Below are 21,314 nucleotides of genomic sequence, written 5' to 3' on the forward strand. Positions count from 1 at the left end.
AAGTTAACTGAGATCATTAAAAAAGGTTTGAATGCTCCACATTCTTGCTTGAGAGTCAAGGTTTAAAGGTTAGTGGAGCCATCAACATACAGGCCAAAAAAGTAATGCAAGTTTAGTAATGATGAGAGAGCAGCTTTAAAAACTGGGCATCTTTCCACACCAAAGCATTACGAGGGTGTAATTCTTCTATTAGAGTAGTGGTAAAGGAGTAGTGAGAAGAGTCCTGTAGGTTTAAATATTTACATTCACAGTTAATCTTTCAGTTTCATTCTTATAAATGTCCTTTTAGTACATATTTGAAGCCTGTGCTTTCATGTTCAAGGGAGACAATCTCATGTCACTGCACATTTAGGCTCGTATGCCACTTTCATACATAGCAAGCATGCTTTTTTTGGGTACAGAATATTTCGTACTTGTGCCCGAAACTTGGCGCAAAAGGCTTAGCACTTCAGTCTACTCCTGCACTGCCCAGTGCTAATTATGTGCTAGAGGAACAGAGAATGAAAAAGTTTCTCTTCCATTCAAATAAAGTCATACAATGTGTTCCAGAGAGAAGTCATCCATTTATTTAATTGTACTAAATAAAATCTCTCTTCTGTTGGCAACTCAAAACATGCTTTCAAAGGGAAGTAGTGTTTCAGTGACAATGTTGGGAGTAGTCCAAATGACATATGTGCAAAAAATACAAACCATGTCAGACATAGAGAAATCTTTGTTTAAGGAAAACATAAAAGAGCACATCCTTTAACCATTATTTAAGCATGCACAAGTTAAAACATCAAAATGTAACAGGGGACAAAGTGCAATTTAAAACAACTATGTCTGCTGTACAGCTCAGTCAAAGTACAAAAGGCTTTAAAAACAGACACATAAGATTTCTCAGTTAGCTGGATGCTTAAGGCTGACTAGTATGCAAGTTCCTTATCTCCTTCTATTCGACAGTTCTCACTTTTGGCTTAAGTTCTGTGGCTAACTGAAAAATTTACTTTGTCTGTGAAGTGCCCCCCAGCTTACTACAACAGTGTATTCATTTTTTCAATCTTCTTATGCCCAAGTTGCGAGGGCATATTTTAGTTCATTAGGTTAAAGTTTGTGATCTACCATGTTTACAGAAACAACTGAAAGAAAACCCAAAAAAACGAAAACTGTAAAGAGTGTGTGAAGCAATATACACACTCGGTTTACATATCAAGTCAGCTTCCCCTTTATCTACAAATTCCATAAAGAAATTATTTAGACTGAGGTGCAGTACGGTTTTCCCCACAATGAGATGTTTTGTGTGTGTAGAGGTCGTTATCAGGTGCTGGTGGCTGCTGTGAACACAGGTCCTGAATGGACACCGTCCCCCGCTACCTCACCCATTGCCTGTAGAGCCACTGTGGCTGCCATGGCTTTGGCATGCTTTTTATTGGGACTGGCTGTCTGGGGCTGGTAATCACACCCATTCACCACCACCTGTAAATAGGACAGAAGAAAAGAGAAAGAAAACATATTAGCCATGTTTCTAGTGAGAAACCTGGTATCAAAAAACATAAACTCAACAGTTACTAAAGCCCAAAACCTATAGATGCGGGAAACTATTATAATGTCTGCATTCAGCCATACGTTTAGCACTGCAATAAGATTTGATATCTAATTCAGTTTAAGCAGACAAAATCATTATCATTTAACGAACTTGTATTAGTTTCTATTAAATTAATTTACCAGAAAGGACAAAATGCTTCAGGAAAACTACATTTTTTACGTTTTGAAAAGGCTCTGAAACACTAAGTACAATTATTATTAATTTACCATGCAAAGTATTTAAGAAGGAACAGGAGCAAAAAATCAAAAGTGAGAAAAAAAAAAATTTAATTAAGACAATAACATCTTCACTCTGTCCATTTATAAGCTCCACTTATGATTCAGCTGCCTATTGTAGTTCTACAATTTCAGATTTTTTCATTCCATCTGTTTCTCTGCATACTTGGTTAGGCCCCCTTTTACCTTGTTTTTCAATGGTTAGGACCGCCACAGAGCAGGTATTATTTGGGTGGAGGATCATTCTGAGCACTGCAGTGACACTGACGTGGTGGTGGTGTGTTAGTGTGCGTTGGGCTGATACAAATGGATCAGACACGGCAGGTTTTTAAACACTGTGTCCACTCACTGTCCACTCTATTAGACACACCTGCCTTGTTGGTCCACCTTGTAGATGTAAACTTAGAGACATTAGCTCATTTGTTGCTGCACAGTTTGTGTTAGTCATCCTCTAGTCCTTCATCAGTGGTCACAGGACACTGTTGCCTGGATATTTTTGGTTGATGGACTATTCTCAGTCCAGCAGTGACACCGAGGCATTTAAAAACTTAGCAACACTGCTTTGTCTGATCCACTCGTACCAGCACAAAACACTAAAATGCCACCACCACGTCAGTGTCACTGCAGTGTTAGGAATGATCCACCATCCAAATAATACCTGCTTTGTAGTGGTCCTGGGGGGGCCTGACCACCCTGAAGAACAGAGTGAAAGGGGGCCAACATAGTAGGCAGAGAAACAGATGACAGCAGTCTGTAATAGCAGAATTACAAAGTGCACCTATACAGTAAGTGGTGCTGATAAAATGGACAAAGAAAGTAGATACAAGGTACTTAATGAAGTGGCCAGTCAGTGTGTTCTGGCTGTTGTTTACAGACTTTTTATAATTAGCGTTAATCTGTATTTTTATGGTCAGCAGTGGACGAGGCACACAAATCCAGTACTTGAGTCAGAGTAGGGATTGGTATTGTGAAAGTGAATCATAAAATCTAGCTGTTACTTCACTGCATATTAAAAAAAAGAAAAGAGTGAGGTAAGGATATTTTACTGTGAAATGTAGTTGAGTGAAAGTATTTTTTTTCAAAAGAAATACTTTCTAAAAACAGGTACTTGATAAAAATGACAGTGCTGATAAATCGCATGCATGTTGTTACTTTCCAACACTGTTTATGATACAAGCAGTGCTGTAGAAGTAATGATGTTACTTATGTTATACTTGGAAAAGTTTATTGTGAAAATATCTATATAATGATACATATACATACACCCACCTCTTCTAATAAGACATTTATATTAAAGCATTAATTTCATCTATTTCATTAAAAGAAAACACATACACATAAAAATTTGTTTACAAACCTTAAAGAGGAAGTTCTTCCGGTGGTCAGGGCCAGTGTGGAGCACCATGACAAACTCTGGCTGTGCCCACTTCTTCTTATTACACAGCTCCATTAAAGCAGACACTGGGTGTTTCCCTGCAACACACGTGTAAGGATCAGGAGCCAAAGCAGACAAGGAGGAAACAAAACTATTATTTAAGAAAATCAAAATCACATACATACAGTCATGTGAAGACGCAAGTACACCTCATGAAAAGTTTAGCATATTTGCAACGCACAGATATTCGGTCTTCATTTAAACAGTGTTGATAAAAGAGTGCGACACATACAGGAATTTTAAGACAGATACCGATTTCAATATTTGAGGATTTAAAAAGCCGATATTCTTTTTCTTTTTGTTCTTGAGAAAAACATACAGACACTGATTTATTTACAACTAGCTTATGTCAGCACACCGATTTAATGGGCTCAGACTCTTGTTGAATTGATGTAATTCAACAAGTGACACCTAAAATGAACATTTTTTTGTCATCCTTTATGTAACTGAAATAAAGAGAAATGCAATTTCCTTATGTGGAGAAAAATAAGCACGCCCTAATATATATATATATATATATATATATATATATATATATATATATATATATATATCAATCACACGCCAAACGAGCTGATTGGTTAAGAAGCGTTCTAACTGTGCTGTTATTTCACCACAACTAAGATTAAAATTAAGTGACCCTTATTAGTCCCACAATGGGGAAATTTCACCTCCGGATTTAACCCATCCGTGCAGTGAAACACCACATAACATCACGTTTTTTTCAAACACTGTATCACTCCCCTGAGACGCCGTTGCTAAGCAATGACTTTGACAGCTGTAGGAGACGCTCACGCCATTTGAACGTTTTTACTTCTTACTTTGCGCACAAACAGAAAATGGACACTTAAGATTACATTTGACCTACGACCAATTTGGTCAGACTCTGAGGATGAGACTACACTAATTCTGAAACTGTCATTACGACTGAGCAGCTTTTCAGTCGGCAGCTGTGACAGAAGAACACCTAAACAACCTGGAATTAGCCAGAAATTAACCGAATACCATTCGCCAAACAAAATGGGCTGTAAAATGCTTTACAGACTGGCTGGAATAAAAAAACATTACCATTGATCTAGCAAAAAAAGACAACACTGAGCTAAACTTGATATTACAGCAGTTTTATGGCTCAGGCCATACTTCAAAATGCGAGGCTTAGAGCATACTGTGCAGCGAGTGAGCGGAGTTCGTTACTCTGACGTAGGCAACAAGCTGCTTGTTACGGAACTATAATTTGGCAGAAGGAACTGCTAACATTAAAACATGTTAAATGACACGTTCATGGCCCAATTTATTTATTTCTTACTTTATTTATTTAACTGTTGTATAAAAGCAATAGAACACTCGAGGTTGTGTGTTATCGCAAATAACGTCACGGCTATATCTTCTTCAAATGTGTCAAACAGAAATCAGGTGCACCTGATCTGGTATTAACAATTACACCGTTAAAAATATCTTTGAGGAACTCATCTTATTTAAACCTCAGATACCTGGTCTGGCTCACTCCTTGTTACTGGAGTTTGGGCTTATCAAAGGAGCTCTCTAAAGCCTTCAAAAAGAAGACTGTAGATGCCCATGAGTCTGGGAAGGGGTTTGAGAAGTGTTTTCAAAATAATAGAAATCAATCCTTCAACTGTTCAGAAGATCATCTACAAGCAGAGAAGATTTAAAACCACTGCCAAAATGTGCAGGCCAGGCCGCACCAGCAAATTTAACCAGAGAACAGACCATAAGATGCTAAAAGAAGTCTTTAAGAACCCCAAAATTTCATTACAAGGTCTGCAAGCAGCACTCTGGGTGTTAAAGTGCATGCATTTACAATTAGAATGAGAAAGCACAAATTTGACCTACATGCCAAGTGTACCAGGAAGAAGCATTTCCTGTCTAAAAAGAACATCCAGGCAAGACTAAAATTCACTAATTAGTATCTAGGCAAGGACCAGGACTACTGGAACAATGTGTTATGGACAGGCTTGTTAAAGATAGAGTTGTCTGGCCACACTTTCATACCAGAAAGTGTTTGAGGAGAATGTGAGGCCATTTCCCAAAATATTAAAGCTGAAGAAGTGAACCTTCCGAAAGGATAAAAATCATAAACATACAGGTAAATCCACCAAGGACTGGCTCAAAAAGAAGAAATTGAGAGTTGTGGAATGGCCTTGTCAAAGCCCAGATCTGAATTCTACTGAAATGCTGTGAGGGAATTTTAAATGGCCTGTTCATACAAGAAACCCCTCAAACATTGCGCCGTTGTAATAATTCTGCATGAAGTAGTGGGCAATAATGTCTCCCAGTAGATGCCAGAAACTGCTAGGCTGTTTTTAAGAAACACCTACATAAAGCTGTTTCAATGCCAGTTACTGAAACCAGAGGTGTTCTTACTTTTTCAAGAAAAAAAAGACATGTTAATTTATTTTTAAATGAATGATTGCAAAAGCAAATTTGTTTTGTTTTTTTACAGTTACCGTTACCTACAGTTATCATACTGTTTAGCTGATGATCACATATTGATATGCTCACATTCTGATATGCTTAACCCCCCCCAAACATTTCATGGAGTGCTTTTCACATGACCGTAAACAAACAAATGAACTCACCTAGAAGATCCTTCATCACCACCAAGTTGCCAGATTTCTGGGTCTTCTCACCCTCTGCTACTAATCCTTCATAGACAAACCAAATGCATGATCTATTACATGTAGAAACCAACCAACTTGTTCAGGAGTCAACATTAACTATTGCCCGAGTGCCCTGGGAAAGTAAGATGCCAAGTTGGGACAGCAGTGGTGAAAATCACTTGATGTTTGGACATTTTCAGGTGAGACACTGTACTTGATACAGTCCTAAGCAGTTGTGCTTCAAGTTAAATGTAGCCAGTGGTGTTGTTTGTTGTTTGTAATCGTTTGCAGTGTGAGGAATCATTCAAAATTCTAGCAAAGCGGAAGTAGGCATGTATGTATGAAGTGGTTAGGAAACTTTATCCCCTCAAGCAAAAATCTGTTTTTGACCCACCCATACCAGAGATGCTGTGCACAGTGTGTAAGCTTAACACTAACAAGGCCAACCACACTACCATTTAGCCCATAAAAAAAGTTACTAGACTGTTAGGAAAAATCTTCTTTATAGTGGTGTCACAGAAACCAGACACCCAAAGAATTTAAAACCTTTAAAATCTTTTAACAATAAATTGACAGCCCTAAAAAAAGTTATTTATTTAAAACATTTATATTTAAAAAAAATAGGTTCAAAAGAAAAATGTTCAGGACAGTCTTTTCATGACAGCAGGCTTTCAGTTTAAAAAAAATTAAATCTGACCCTTATTGTTAATTGAATATTTGTTTTAAAAGACTGAAAAAAATAGATGTGATGGGCTCACCCTTGCGGTCAGTTTTAAAGTCAATCACAATGGGCTCCACTGTGCCTTCCCTGTGTTTGCCAAGGCCTTCGCCAGCACGCCAACCCATCTTCCTCATCAGCAACTCTCCCATGCCCCCAGAGACTGGTGCAGCACGAAGGAATTGGTCCTGAATGGAGAGGGGACAGACATGGGCAGAAGGAGACAGAGAAAGAAAAAAGGCAGACAAGCAAAGAGGAAATAGTAAGAACTCACAGACCAACAGTAAGTAAGTACTGACCAACAGTAAGTAAGCATAAGTAATTTGTAACCAACATCAAACTAACAGATCTGGATAATTCTACTGGCTACCTTCTGGAATTTCAAAGACTTTTCAATGAAATGAAATGAAAAATCAAAAGGTCCTTAAATATTTAACTGAGTAATTTGTTCCTCCTAATCCACCTGTGGATTATGTCAGCAATTACCAATATATTCTGCATTGTTTAAATAACTGAACAAGAGGCCATATTTTAAGAGCTACAAATATTAATTATATATTAAAATGGTAGCATTACTTTGCAACATGGGAATTTATCACACCCAGCTCCTAATTCACCTATAAAAGTATAGTTTAAGAAGCAATATTTTAAATGCTCCAAAAATTAAGTATATACTGAAATGGTTTTCCTCTAAAAGGTATCAATACCACCTTTGATATGGTATCAATACCCTTGGTTCAGCTGAAACACACAAAAAGGCATGGCAGATTGCATCAGAGTGGACACAAATCCAAATGAAAAGAAATAGGGTGCTGTATGACGTACGTACCTAGGCCCCCATCATCGGCTCTGCATCTGACGTGAATAGAAGGGGCCTGACAGTGACCATGGCAACAAGGCAGCTACAAGGACTGACCCTGCAACAAGTTTCCATATAGAGGGGTGAGAGTTCACAGTTAAGACTGTGAACCCCCACCCCTCTTGCGTTTGTGCCCCACCTCAACACCTCCACAAGCAGGGCAAAACAGCTCAGTGGTTTGGAACCCTGCACCCAGACATGTTGATATTGACAATAGATGCCAAACCGCTGTTGAAACCCCAATCCAAAAAAGGCATCAAACATTCTTTAGAACACTGGTTCTCAAACTGTTCCTCAGGGCCTTCAGATGGTCCATATTTTTGTTCTATCCCTGTGTTGACAGTTGAGATCGAGTGAAAATATGGACTGTTTGGGGGGCCCTGAGGACCAGTTTGAGAACAACTGCTTTAAATCATAATCATTACAAGCAAAATTAGGGTGTTTGCTGGACCCTGTGCAAATGTTAGTGTCCATATAGGCTACAGCTATATGACACAGGGAAGTATATTATTGTGATTATACATCATAACATATTGGAATATAACTAGCAATATATGATGCTGATGTGAAATAGTTCAACATTATTTTGACCAAATGATTTACGTTTGTTGGATTACTGGACTAGCTTGATTCATCAAAACACAGAGAACATTTGTGATTGGACATTGTGAAGACATTCTTTTCTATATTGTAGACTTTCTTGTCATCAGTATTGGGAAGACTGATATTGCAGTAAGAATTAAAAGAGAATTTCAATGATTTTTCATATAAACAAAGTCATTTATGGTGAATTGATGAAACATGGTGCACTGTAGAGAAATGTACCGACTGAGATTCTTTGCAATGGTGGTGATAGGAACCAGGGGTTGCAACATCTACAACGCACATATAGCCATTTTATTTACTATCCAAAAGGTAAGGTAGCTTGTAAAGGCATTTAAGGCTTCAGACATCAGGTTCCAATCACCACCACTATGAACAACTCTCAATTTTTTTTTTCCACATCAAACCACTCAGAATTTGTTCATTTACATTTTAAACATTGAATTATGCAGAAATAATAATAATAAAAAAACGTGGAATTCCCCTTTACCAAATGATATATTATGAACCCCTAGCATAGGTTTACACTCAGTAATGTAGGCATGTTTTGTCCTGTCCAGCTAAACACTTACTAAACATTTGATCAGTTTAGATCACACTTGCAAATAAAGTGTCAAACAACTGTTATAACTGGTAGTAGTCAACATCACAGGACAGGAGTATATCGACCTTTTGATAAACTGGCTGGTCCAGAATCTCATGACTACAGTCTAAAGTTTGTGTGGTAACTAAGTGAAGTTGGCTATGTCACTCCACTGATCAAACAGACTGTGTGCCCTCTCTGGGTGTGTGAATGCCACGGCATCTCTTAGTGGAGGGTATGGCATTTTTACACTATTTATTTAGCTCTAAAGAACTCTATATAAAAAAAAAACAAAACATGGGATTACCACACCCAAATATAAAGCTCAGAATCGTGTTAAACAGTAACCAGCATCCAAAGTCTTCAGGACAATACGTCTCTTACCTAAAACAGTAAACATCATGCATGGCAGGGTCGGAGTAATTGCTATACCTGGTGGCATACATTCATCTTTTGGAATAAAAATGGAATGTGTACTTTTAAAGTGGTATGAGAGAAATCTGAATCTGGCTAGAAGGACCTTTCAGTACTACTAGAATTTATTTGTTTCTTTCTTTTTACCCATTTTGAGTTTCCAGTCTCAATCAAGAAGAGGGTGCCAGGAGACTTGCTTCAAGTCCTCTTCCTTCCTCCCCTCTTTCAAAGAAGACTTTCTAAGTAGGCTATAGTCAACCCCTGAAGTCTGATGCCCCTCCTGCAATGCACCTGCTACAATAGAATTTCACACAAAATAAAACACATCTGCATGACTCTGCTGTAAAGGTGTACCCACTCCACAAAGAGAAATCTCATGTAAACAGTCAATTCAATTAGTGAGATTTGTTAAGATAACAGCACACTGGACACATAAATTAAAAATCTTTGTTTTTAATGAAAGGGCACACATTGCCGGCAACATTCATAGTTGATCCATGTCTCTATTCTATGACTTCCAGCACTGCTCAATTTCTCTAAGCACCACAGCTCGCCACTCAGCATTTTGCTATTACTGCACTAGATTAAACAGAACCAGAGCTAAAAAAGCCATAGAGAACAACATGAGGCTTAAATTTTCACTGAGAATGCAGTTACTGTTACGAGCCTAGTCACAATGTGGCTTTTCTCACGTTGTGCACTTTACCTCAAAAAACGGTGAGCTTGTGAAGAGTTAGCTGCTGCCAATGGTGATTAATTAACTAAATGTTTTTGAGAGCTGTGAGTGTGATGAGAGCAAAGTGAATTTGAGCCTGATGTTTTATCTGTGCTCTTACTCTTATGCTTATATAGCAGTATAGTTGCACTTCTGTAGTATCTACTACATAATACTATGCATCGCTGTGTGGTGCAGCCAGTGTGCGGTAGCCCTAACAGGTCTGATATATGAACAGATATGTATATACACATTAGAGTTGGGTATTGAGAATCCTTATATAAAATGTTCCACTAGGATCAAAACACTTTGTACATTTTGATTCCTCATACATACTCCTTTCTGACTGCTGTGAAAGCATACAAATGATCCTTACTGCAACTCCAATAAAACACTTATTGTGAATCAGTTCTACCTTAAATTAATGCTTCTGATGCACTTTAACACTTGTTTACTAATCTAGTACATTTACAAACACAGATTATTATATTTTCCAATCCAATTATTATATTTTCTTCCCAAATGTGTTGCTACTTGCTTTGTTAGAAATATATATCTCCCAAAAACTGTTTGCATCAATTTGTTTCATAGAAATTAACGGTTAATGATAAACATATTGACGACTCCGGAGCTCCATGGAGGAAAAATAAGCAGGGAGTTCCTTGCCACTGTCGCCACTGGCTTGCCCATGGGGGCTTTAACCTGGATTTCTCTACAAAACTGCTTTGTGACACTGCCTGTTGTAAAAAGCGCTATATACATAAACTTCAACTTGACTTAAACATGTATAGCTGTATGTTTAGGGTTTAGGTGGTTGTTTTTCTAAGGTCTCTAAATGGCAGTGGGGCTATCATCAACTGAACTTTACTGCAAGGCACAGCTAAGTGAATGTCAATTTAAACCTTTAAATTTTTAGCCAATTTTTCTCCCCAATTTAGTCGTCTCCAATTCCACCCGCTAGTTAGGACTCCCCCAGTCACACAATGCTATCAACACTAGGAGGGTGAAGGCTAACACAGGCTTCCTCCGAGACCTGTGAAGCCAACCACCGCTTCTTTTCGAACTGCCGCTCACGCAGCATCACTGGACAGCCGAACGCGCTCGGAGGAAAGCGCCAACCGCCAGACCTGTTACGTCAGCTAACAGACGCCTGCGCTGACTAGCATCGCGCTGAGTGATGGGGGGAGAAGGAGGGGCCATCCTACCCACCCAGAGAGAGCGAGGCCAATTGTGCTCTCTCAGACTCCCGGCTACGGATGGCTGTAGCATCACCAGGGATCGAACTCACGATCTCCTGATGATAGGGCCAACGCTTAGACGGTTGCGCCACTCGGGAGCCCCTAATTTGAACCTTTTTTAAACCTTTAATGGTGTGGAATTCACTTTTGCTTCTCAGGCATTTTATAAGGTTCCCAACCCTAACATGCATTTATATTGAAAAAACCTTTTTCATCTTTATGTTGAATTCACTGATGGAAACCTGACACCTGGCTACTTTGACGTTCAGTTTCCTTGCTTACTTTACCAGTTTCCTGGGTTACTTTGACGTCACTTCATTAAAAAAGTTAATACTGGCTGCATCTTGATTGTCAGCATGGAACAACAAAGCTTGGGCCTCAAGTAATGCTTGAGATGAGATTCAAATAAGCGGCTCTTTGAACTGCAGACTGGGTACAGCAATCAGCAAAGACAAAACAGATGACGATGTTCATGTATCTCTGATGAGATGCATGAGAGGTGGGATGTTATTTCATTTTCCATGTTGTTCTATGTTACATATATGCTTGTGGGCAAAGTCAAGAGAACATGTACTGCCCTTAAAATCTGCTACAGGGAAAAAACATCTAATTCAAGCTGCCAATGGTAAGAATGGAGAAAAAGAATTGTGTTGGGGAAAGAGTGACTGCTTTGTATGCCTTATTACATACACCATAAGTCAGAGTCTCTCCTGTGCCAAACAAATTTAAACACACACACACCAAATTTCAACCATCATATAGATCCAGTGTCCTGATCAATATGGCAGAACTGGGACATTGCTTTACCTTCTTGATCCAAGCCTGAGGGCCACTGTTGGACAGCTCTTCAGATGAGAGCACTTGAGCACCTGTGGAACCAGTGAAGAGACCAGGGATTGTGTTGGACTGGGCCCAAGCATCCACCTAAAAATACAACAAATCATGTTTAATGAAAAAAAGAACTAAGTTACATTCAGACTGAGAGACTATAATTACTCACTTAATGCAATTCTTTTTCTTGTACTCTTGAAATGCTACATCCTCTATTTGCAGTCCAAATCAGAATTAAAAAGAATGTATTCTATGTTCACAGTGACCACAGCTTGAATCTTTCTGAACCTGGCAGTGTTCAAATATTCATGCTGGGTTCAGACATAATATCTGCAATAGTCTCCTTTAGTGCCTCTGCATATTTTATTCTTTTATTATATTTTAACATTTTGAAACCAGCATGCTGGAGTCACATGTTGTTGCATCGAGGTCCAATGAGCTCCACGACTCCAACATGGAAACAATGCATTACCCAGCTCAAAGTTTTTCCAGACTAAAAACTTTTGGGATAAGGCATTAAAAAAAACAAAACAAAACAACAAAAAAAGACAAATACAGTGTAATTTCAGCTTGATTTTGAATAACTGAAAATTAGGCTATTTTTGTTTAGCAGTGATCTGACACCAGCTGTGTTGTCCACTAACAAAGGGCAATCTGGCCTAAAACTAGTTTAATATGTTATTTATCCTGTTATTCTGCAGTGCAGCACTGTTTTCCACAGCCTTAACGGTTTGACAGAATTCACAATTTTGTATCTTTTGTATTTATCCATGTTCTCTCACTACAATACCCAACATACATTTTGCAAATGCATCATACAACCATTGCTTTACCCCACAGAGATTTCTAATCTTGACTGATCTACAGGCTAGCAAATACAACCAAGAAAGCACAGGTATAACACTTACCTCGGTCAGCATTTCTATTTTTATTAGGCACAAAATGAATGCCAAAAGTGGTTTATGTAGTCTTAAACTAGGAAAATCGCATTCCAGAAGTTACTGCAGCACTGCATAAAACTCCACATTCATAATAACACTGTCCGCTAAATTACCTTTGCATCATTGTTAAAGGGATGCTCCAGCCAAAATTTAAAATTTACCCATCGCTAGAGCTGTTGTAAATGGAGATGTTTAAAACAGCTCTAGCAATGGATAAATTTTTAATTTTGGCAGAAGCATCCCTTTAACAGTGACGCTAAGATAATTTAGCAGGTGCCATCTTTAGTAATGTGGAGTTTTACGCAGTCTATCCAATTTGTATATAACCCTTATTATATATAACTTGTGCTGCAGTGAATGAAACGTACCTGCTCCTGAGCACGATTAAGCATACACATGGCATTGATGTCAAATGGGTTCTCTGCCAGTCTCTTCTGGGCTACTGCCCTTTCACTGACCGCCAGGGTGATATCCACCGGCTAAAGTCACAGAAGAACAAAGGTTAAAGTTTGTATAGAACTTTAATTTAACAAAGCAGTTTTATATTAGCAGTGAGAACTAACTTGTGAAGGTGCATCAGGAAAAACACTGTCATTATCTTTGTTCTGATCCTCAGCCCCAGCAGAAGCTGATGAAGACCCTGCCTTGTCATTCTTTTTATCCACTGGCACCCATTCCCCATACGCTCCATCTCCTTCCTTCTTGCGGTGCTGTGAACCTGAAGACACTGGGAACTCCTTGGCAAAGGCAGCCTCTGATCTCACAGCTGGTTTCACCGAGGGGTTCTGAAGGAAGGGGGATAGGACATGGTGGCACAGGAGAGGAAGGGGGTTACAGCAGATTTAGGTTTAGGTGAAATGATTGAAGAATAACTGTTTGCAAATTACAAATCAGTTTAATGGTTTACATGTTTTTTTTTTTTTAAAAAACTAATAATCAACGTAATTCTTACGTAGCCTGTAACAGTTTATCTTTAACCATTCAGGAAGTTGAGCACATTTTCACTTCTATACCTCAAACCACAAAATGATCAGCTAAGCCAGTTAAGAATCAGTGTTTGCTTTCAGAGAACTGAAAAATATCAACAGTCAGCCACAAAGACTGATACAACTGTATAGCTGTGTTGCATCAAAGAGCCTTTCCTACTCACAGCAAATAGTAACATTATTTGTATATTTATTTGCACATTTTAAAAATCTCATTAAGGATTACCTGGAATTATATCGCATGTATAGCGTAGATTTGTAAATCCTTAGCATCTATCCATTTATCTACTTCTGAGTGAGATACATACACTGAGACTGAAAGTGATGCCCTTATTCTCCTTCAGGGCAAGTCCTCCAAAAGGCTTCTCATCTTCTTCATCATCTGACACATGCGGTTTTGCAATGGCCATCTCCTCTTTACTCTCTGCAATCTTCTTGCATTTCTGAAGGGAAAGACAAAATTTATATATTTCAATATTACCTGGTGTGAAAAAAGAAGTATGCAAAAATGACGGTTGCAAATCAGATAATCGTTTAAGAAGATTAGCACTTACTTCTGTTAGCTCCTTGATAGTATAGCTGTTTGCTTGCTTTGTCACTTTTCTTTTAGCTTCCTCAATAGAAGCCAGATTTGGTGTGGCTGAAGGTGGAGGCTTGTTGGTGATTGTGGGCAATGGGGCCAACTGTGGCATGGCGGCAAGGGCTCCCATGCTGGACAGAGCAGCAGTCATAGTGGCAGCAGTCATGCTAGCCATAGCAGCATTCATGGTCATGTTTGACATCCCTTGTACACCCATTGGGAGATTAACAGGTAAGGGAAGGGGTAAGGATAAAGGAGTGGGATTTGGGGTTGGTAAAGGTAGCTGAAGGATGGCTTTGGGCCTAAGGCTCTCTGGAACTGGCATCCCAGCCTTAGCACACATAGCAGCTGCATTAGCCTTGGCAATTTCGAGCAACTGGTCTTTGTCTGTAAAGAGAAGGCAACAGCATACATAAGACGTCAAAGACTAAACATGTTTTTAAAGACCTTCTGAAACTTTAAAGTACAACAGTATGCATATTAGGGCTGTAATGAATTTTAAATAAAATAAAAAAATATATTATTATTTTTAAAATAATAATGTGAATAGCTCTGTTAGCATTTTAGCTACTAGCTAGCTAGCTGTCTCAGCAGTGCTTATTACTGACAATAAATGAGAGCATACATGTTCACATACATACCAGACGGTTAATTAGTAAATACAACCTCACTATGTTCGGGTGCTTGCTAATAGATACAACAATCACACAAAAAGAAAAAATGGAGGTTCAGAGAACATGTACTGTTTTCAGGTAGGACTGAACTATTAGTTGTTTTCATATCAAAGTCACAGTTTGAGTGCAATTTTTAAATGGCATGAGATGCAATTTTAAATTTATTATAAATTATTCACTGTTGTCTTAAATTTTAAGTGCAAAAATTTAATTTAATAACACAGAACTTGTGAACTGCCATTCTGGCACACTACATTATGCCTGAAGTATGAAAAATAATCACATTTAAATGCAATCGTAATATTGTTTAGATAACAATGCAATTAGACATTTTTACTTTCCACAAATTGTTCAGCTTGAAGTTAGATTTTTTTAGAAAAATTCACACTTTTGACTAAATAGAATTTCTTACAAATACGAGCAGTTCTACGAGAGTTTTAAAAAATATAGAATATAAAATGGTAAAATTTGTGATTGTTTGTCTGTGGCCTGTTCATGTTCTTACCACATCAGAAGAACTGCGCAATGCTAGTCAAATTTAGCAGACAAACAGAATTGTTCAGCAGAACCTTCTGCTCTCATCCACTCAGCTGTTTTACCATGATTAAGTTAATGATTAGTGCTGCCCTAACTGCACACCGCTCATGACAGACCTGTTATTTCACTGTGACATGTAGTTTCAAACTGACAGTGATCATATGGGCAATGTTGCAACACCAAAATCTTTATTATTAATAAAAGGACTTTAAGGTAAAAATGTTTTCTTACCAAGCTCAGTAAGGCGTGGGGGTGTCTTGCTGGAGCTACGACGAGTTCGAGAAGTTGATCTTTTCTTCCGCAAAATGAGGACAGGGGAATGACTTGGTTCTCTCTTCCATCGATCACGTTGACTAAACATTCGGCTCCTGAAACCTCCTCTTCTTCGACGAGAGCCAGATCTAGATCTTCTCGACCGTGAGCATGATCTATGTCTTGATCTTGACCGTCTACTTCTGTCTGGGGTCCTAGACCTCTTTCTTCGATCTGGCGAGTGGGACTTTGACTTTTTCCTTTTTGGCGATCTGGATTCAGAATGCCTATTCCGTGTTCTGGATTTAGATCTTTTCCTACGTGAAGGAGATGACTTGGATGTTTTCTTGCTGTTCTTGGAGGATGATCTAGACCGCCTCCTTTTTCTAGGAGATCTGGATCTTGATCTTTTTCTTGAGACTGATTTTGAGTGCCTTTGTGGAGTTGGAGATGTGGACTTCGATCTTGACTTGGAATGTTTAACTACTTGAGTGTCTTTAAGTTGTACATTAGTAATTTCTTCTTTCTTTACAGTCCTAAGAACATCACCCAGATCTTTAGATCTATCTGAGGTATCTTCAGAAATATCTTTCATATCCAAAGGCAGCTCAGGTGTAATGCACTCCACTGAAGGCTTGGTCTCAGAAGAGCCAGAAATGATAGTAGAAGAGCTGTTATCCAAGAAAGGAACCGGTCGCCATGATCCCTTAACTTGGCCATCACTAATAGTGCCATCTTTGACAGTGCTGCCAGTATTCACTGCCAGTGTCTGATTTCCATCTTTGTCTATATTTTTTGTTCCAGCTTCTATTGCAGAGCTAACCTCATTCTTTAATTCTGGAACCATGTCATTCTTTTGTATCTCAGTCTTAATTTGGTTATCTTTTGGAAAAGACTTAGATTTTGACCGGGACCTTGATGTAGAATGTCCTGCCCGTAGTCGAGACCTAGACCTTGAATGCCTGGAACGGTGATGTGAAACAGACCTAGATTTTGATCGAGATCTCCTGTTCTTCTTTAAGATCAGAGTAGACCTTGATCTACTTCGTCTAGACATTGACCTGGACCTTGAATGTCTGCTTTTTTTGGCTGAATGAGATCTGGACTGCCTACTGCATCTTTGTGATCTTGACCTGGATCTACTTCTGTGTCTCTGCTGTGGAGACTTCCTTTTGGGACTTTTCCTTGAACGAGATTTTGACTTTGATCTCTGGGATCGTCTGAGTGACTGAGATCTGGATCTATGCCTTGATTTCCGTTTGCTTGATCTGGAAGGGGAGCACCGTGCTCTCAAACTCCTCTCTTGTCTGGACGTGCTAGAGCGACTAGAGCTTCTTTCATTGCCTCCTTCAATTTTTTTGTTTTTGTCAGTAGTAGTGTCCAGCTTAGGAACAATGTCAGGCAGTTCTTGAGAAATCTTAAAATTACCCCCATCACAGAGTTCAGACTTTGACAACATCTTTCCAGTTGAAGATTTGGTAGTTTCACTGAAAGGTTTTGATTCATACTCAGACTCAGATTCAGAAACTGAAGAGCTTTCAGATCGTGATCCAGACCTTTTTACTTTGTCTCCTTTTTTCTGTTTCTTCTTTTTCTTTCTTTTCTTCTTCTTCACACTATAGAATTTACAATACATTTTACAAACACAGTGGACCATTTAAGAATTCAGATGCTTTAAGGCTTATGATTCAAAATACACTAATAGCTAAATATTTGTTCAGAAAAGACAAACTTGAGGCAACATTAGTGACTTCTAGTTGCTAGCCATCTGCTAGTGTGAACGTACAGTCAGAGTTTGAAGAAGCAGTGACAGGTCTTATTTGTGAAAATTGTCTGACCCTTTGGACAGTGTTTTAAAACTCAAAACACACTGCTGATTAGATGTAGTCTACGTACAAACAGGTAACTGTCTTTAAGCAGACAAAGAAATATATATATATAACTACACAACTGAAGTATCAGTAGCGGTTATAAATGTGTCTTACCTTCCTTGAGTTTCCCCATCTGATTCTGTCTCTGAGCTGCTCTCCTTCTCCTCCTTACGTTTCTTCCTCTTCTTTTTGCTTTTGTGTTTTTTGTGCTTTTTAGTTTTCTTATGTTTAGTATTGAATTCATCTTTGGCACTGTTGTCCTGGCAGCTAGGATTTGTAACTTTATCAAAAGGGAGAATGGGAAAAATAGGTCATCTTATATTAGAGTTTCTGTTGAGTAGAGCTATCTGAGGAACGCACTGCTGACTCACCTGACAATTTACTAATCGTTTCCACAGGAGGTGCTTCTTTATTTATTCCCGTCCCCCAGTCAGAGAGCGACTCTCTATCATTAGAATCCACCTGGCCTGTACGACTGAAAAAAAACAATAATAATAGCTTTAGTTATTCACTCACTTAGTTTACATATTATACAACTGTTTATTACTTTCCTGTGGGGAATGTTGATGAAATATTTCACATCTACTCATATCACTCTGCCCAAAATTCAGATGATGGAACTGTACAGATAGATAGCGTTAGATAGTTGCAGTATTCAACAACCCTGCTAAAAAAAAAAAAAACCAGATTGGTCACTGTATTTCTTCACTGCATTTTTAAAATAATTGTATAGAAACAGTAGGCCTGTGTAGGTGTTTTCTCATATAATCCTATTACATGTGTCAAATCCTGTCAACCAATACTATGCTGTGTGTGTGGTTGTGCTCGCAAGTGCACAAATAATTCAATAAAAACTTATCTTAATACTGGCAGTCTTGTCATCATTAAAATGGTATCATCAAATAATAACTATTTTACCCAAATGGAGTCAGTCACTCACACTTTGAAAGGAAATTAGATGCCTCTGTAGCTCTTTATTCTTTACAGTACTCAGTTCGCAGACAACTGATATGACAGTTTCTTGCAATGTTCACACTTAAACTGGTCTCAAGACCATAGGCCACTCTTCAATTTTTTATTAATACAACCAATTTGACCTAGGAATGCAAGTTTGTTAAAACTTTGCAACATCGAAACTTTTCAGCAGTCTACAAACTGTAACCTTGTAAATGACTTATCGACCTACACAGCTGACAAGCTGCAGCACTTTCTAAATAAATTACGTCAAACCGGCATCATGCCCGTAAAAGTTAATTTCCAGCTAAGTTACATCAAGTGGGCAATTTGGTTGCCATTATATTCTTGTCATTAACAGTAACTAGCTAAAAATAGCTAACCAGCTCAGTAAACGAAAAGTAAAGGCTAAGCAAAACATCGCCAGGAAATCACACAGCTAGCTAGCTAGCTATTTCACAGTCAACGTTCAGCTGGGCGTTACATTAAATGATCTTCGTACTGTAACAGTTAGCTAGTTATACTAGTGCAACTGTTAGCTTCGCCTGGCTCTCAGACTGCAGTTGGGGCGATGAAACCTGTAGTCTGGTGTCCAGTTAAGAAAATGCTAGTTACCCATAGCCATCAAAACGAGCTCTGGTGCAGGACCAGGGCGACTATTCAATATTCAATTGTATGAAACATTATTTAATAACATTGTCCATGTTCATACACGCCTCCATAACATCAGTACTGATTAAAAGTTATTTTTATCTTGCTGCAAAGCGAGCATATAGCCTAAATTACATTCGGTTAGGTAGCTAGCTAGCTAAGAAGCTAAGGTTAGTTGTTTAGCCTGGCCAGCCAGCTGTTAGTAACGTTGCTAAACCGAGGTCTACAGTGAGTAATAAGACAGCTACTGATGGTACAAGTCACCTCTTATCTTGGCTTTCGTCCTCTATTTCTTTTATTTTATTCATAACAAAGTCCCGGAAAATCTGTTCAATGTTGGTCGCCATCACAGTCAGTGTGGCTGGGACAGCTTCCTGAGCTAATATTCCACAACATCCGTATAGCAACAACAGCCTGGGTCAGAGGTCAAGGAGATTTGCACAGCCCTCCACAGATTCAACGGTGTTTTTTAAATAAATTTACAAGAAAGAATAAAAGAAAGAAATGTGCAATGCAAGGCTGGGCCATACAGGAAACACCAACTGGCATCCATAAGAAAACAAAGGTTAGAAAGATTTAAAAAATTTCAATTAAAAGAATAAGAATGTGTAAATACACATTACACGTTATTTTGCACAATTCTTGTTTTTTCCTTTTAAAATATTTTAATGATATAACACACAAAATCCTTAATAAAGATTGCATAATAAAATAAATAAACGTAAATAAACTTTAGGAGCAGGTAGAACTGGAGCTAGAATAGAAAATTTGTTGTAGCACAGTGAGAAAAATGTCCACCTACCATTTCTAAACTAAAGAAAATTACTAATCCCAGTAACTGGAACAGTTTGGGAATTTATTATTAATATTAATTTATTTTTACAATAGAAAAAAAAACAGACACGGCATCTAAAAGTTTCGAATTCTGTACATTTTTCATCTTTGCCCAAAAAGAAAACCCACAACAGCAAGAGCTCACAAATAGTAATATCTGATTTTTTAATTTAATCAGTTAAATCTAAAAAAGCTATATGCTAAATATAGCAAAGAAGCAGCTTTAAAATAAAACTGCTGTTTTCAGAAGGCAAATGGTAAAATCCTAAATCATTGCTGGGTTTACATTTGGCACTTTTTGGCATTTTCAAAAAAGTTGGGACAGTATGTGAAATGCTAATAAAACAGAAAGCATTCGTTAGTAAATTCTGTTTGTCCTGTAACAAAATGAAAACAGTACAAAAACACTGTCCCACCCCACTTCCTTTTAACAACACTTTCTTCTGTTATATGGGTCAATATCAATATAATGTACCTCTGATGTCCCCAGCATAGACGTTTAAATTGCATACAAACATTGTGAATTCATTTTTCAAATTTAACTCCGAATGAACACATTATTATGCATATATGTTAACCTTCACTGTAAAATACATTTTGTACATTTAATACCATTTTCTTTGATGTCGAGATGTGGATTTTGACATATTTGAGGTGCTGCATAATTAAGCTGAATGACTCTTAAGTCGTTAACAACACAACTTTCTATATTTAAAATTTCTAGAATTTCTTAAAGATGTTCGATAATTTAAGCATTCTGATTTTTCTTTTTGCCATTTTCTTAAAAATATCAAGCTATTTCCACATGTCCTAGAATTGCAGTCATTCCTGTCATTTTGTGATAACTGCCCCTTTAAGAAACTGACCCTTGACATCAGTGACATCACAACTTTCAATGGACTGAACAAACCTGCTGCATGTTCAGTAATTATATAAGTTAATTTTACATAATATCTCTTCCATTTTCTCCATACTTAGCATAAGATGTCAACCCTGTCGTGGTGAAATATTGATTTAATTAAAATCATTTTAATATATCAAAACATATAAGATAACAAAACAAAGTAATCTTAAACATTTTAGCATTTCTGCAACTGTAGGTCAACATATGTTCATCAAATGTTAGCTTTAGCTAAAATTGGCCCTATTTCTATGCCCACCCTATTATGCATCTTGCCATGACAGAATGGACACATCCATGATAGGGTGGATATACACTA

The 21,314-nt window shown here is 38.0% G+C and overlaps 1 protein-coding gene across 6 annotated transcripts; it reads right to left on the minus strand.

Annotated features, from left to right (window-relative positions):
* Nucleotides 1–543: 543 nt before the first annotated feature.
* On the minus strand, nucleotides 544–19,662 carry LOC118798408 (protein SON). 6 transcript variants are annotated; one of them, XM_036557843.1, is made up of 13 exons: nucleotides 19,525–19,662; nucleotides 18,027–18,130; nucleotides 17,770–17,935; nucleotides 15,764–17,400; nucleotides 14,296–14,708; nucleotides 14,050–14,184; nucleotides 13,319–13,540; nucleotides 13,124–13,234; nucleotides 11,791–11,907; nucleotides 6,612–6,759; nucleotides 5,833–5,898; nucleotides 3,158–3,273; nucleotides 544–1,455 (listed from the first exon to the last, which is right to left on the minus strand). In XM_036557843.1, the coding sequence occupies exons 1-13, from the start codon at nucleotides 19,605–19,607 to the stop codon at nucleotides 1,297–1,299; spliced, it is 3,477 nt and encodes a 1,158-aa protein (XP_036413736.1). In that variant the 5' UTR covers nucleotides 19,608–19,662; the 3' UTR covers nucleotides 544–1,296. The 6 variants fall into 6 exon arrangements, 3 of the variants coding, with proteins under 3 accessions (XP_036413736.1, XP_036413739.1, XP_036413738.1); XR_005006005.1 differs by lacking the exons at nucleotides 544–1,455; nucleotides 3,158–3,273; nucleotides 5,833–5,898 and adding an exon at nucleotides 7,401–7,488 and having other exon boundaries at nucleotides 6,624–6,759; XR_005006004.1 differs by lacking the exons at nucleotides 544–1,455; nucleotides 3,158–3,273; nucleotides 5,833–5,898 and adding an exon at nucleotides 9,178–9,324 and having other exon boundaries at nucleotides 6,657–6,759.
* Nucleotides 19,663–21,314: the final 1,652 nt, after the last annotated feature.

This window comes from Colossoma macropomum, unplaced genomic scaffold (assembly GCF_904425465.1).
Source record: "Colossoma macropomum unplaced genomic scaffold, Colossoma_macropomum, whole genome shotgun sequence".
Taxonomy (NCBI): Eukaryota; Metazoa; Chordata; class Actinopteri; order Characiformes; family Serrasalmidae; genus Colossoma; species Colossoma macropomum.

Excerpts from the sequence above, each read along its gene's own strand:
- LOC118798408 (XM_036557843.1), bottom strand. The coding sequence starts at position 19,607 with ATGGCGACCAACATTGAACAGATTTTCCGGGACTTTGTTATGAATAAA. Across the intron at positions 17,936-18,026 it reads AACGATTAGTAAATTGTCAG|TTACAAATCCTAGCTGCCAG; the intron begins GTGAGTCAGCAG and ends CTTTTGATAAAG. Across the intron at positions 13,235-13,318 it reads TTCCTGATGCACCTTCACAA|CCGGTGGATATCACCCTGGC; the intron begins GTTAGTTCTCAC and ends CTGTGACTTTAG.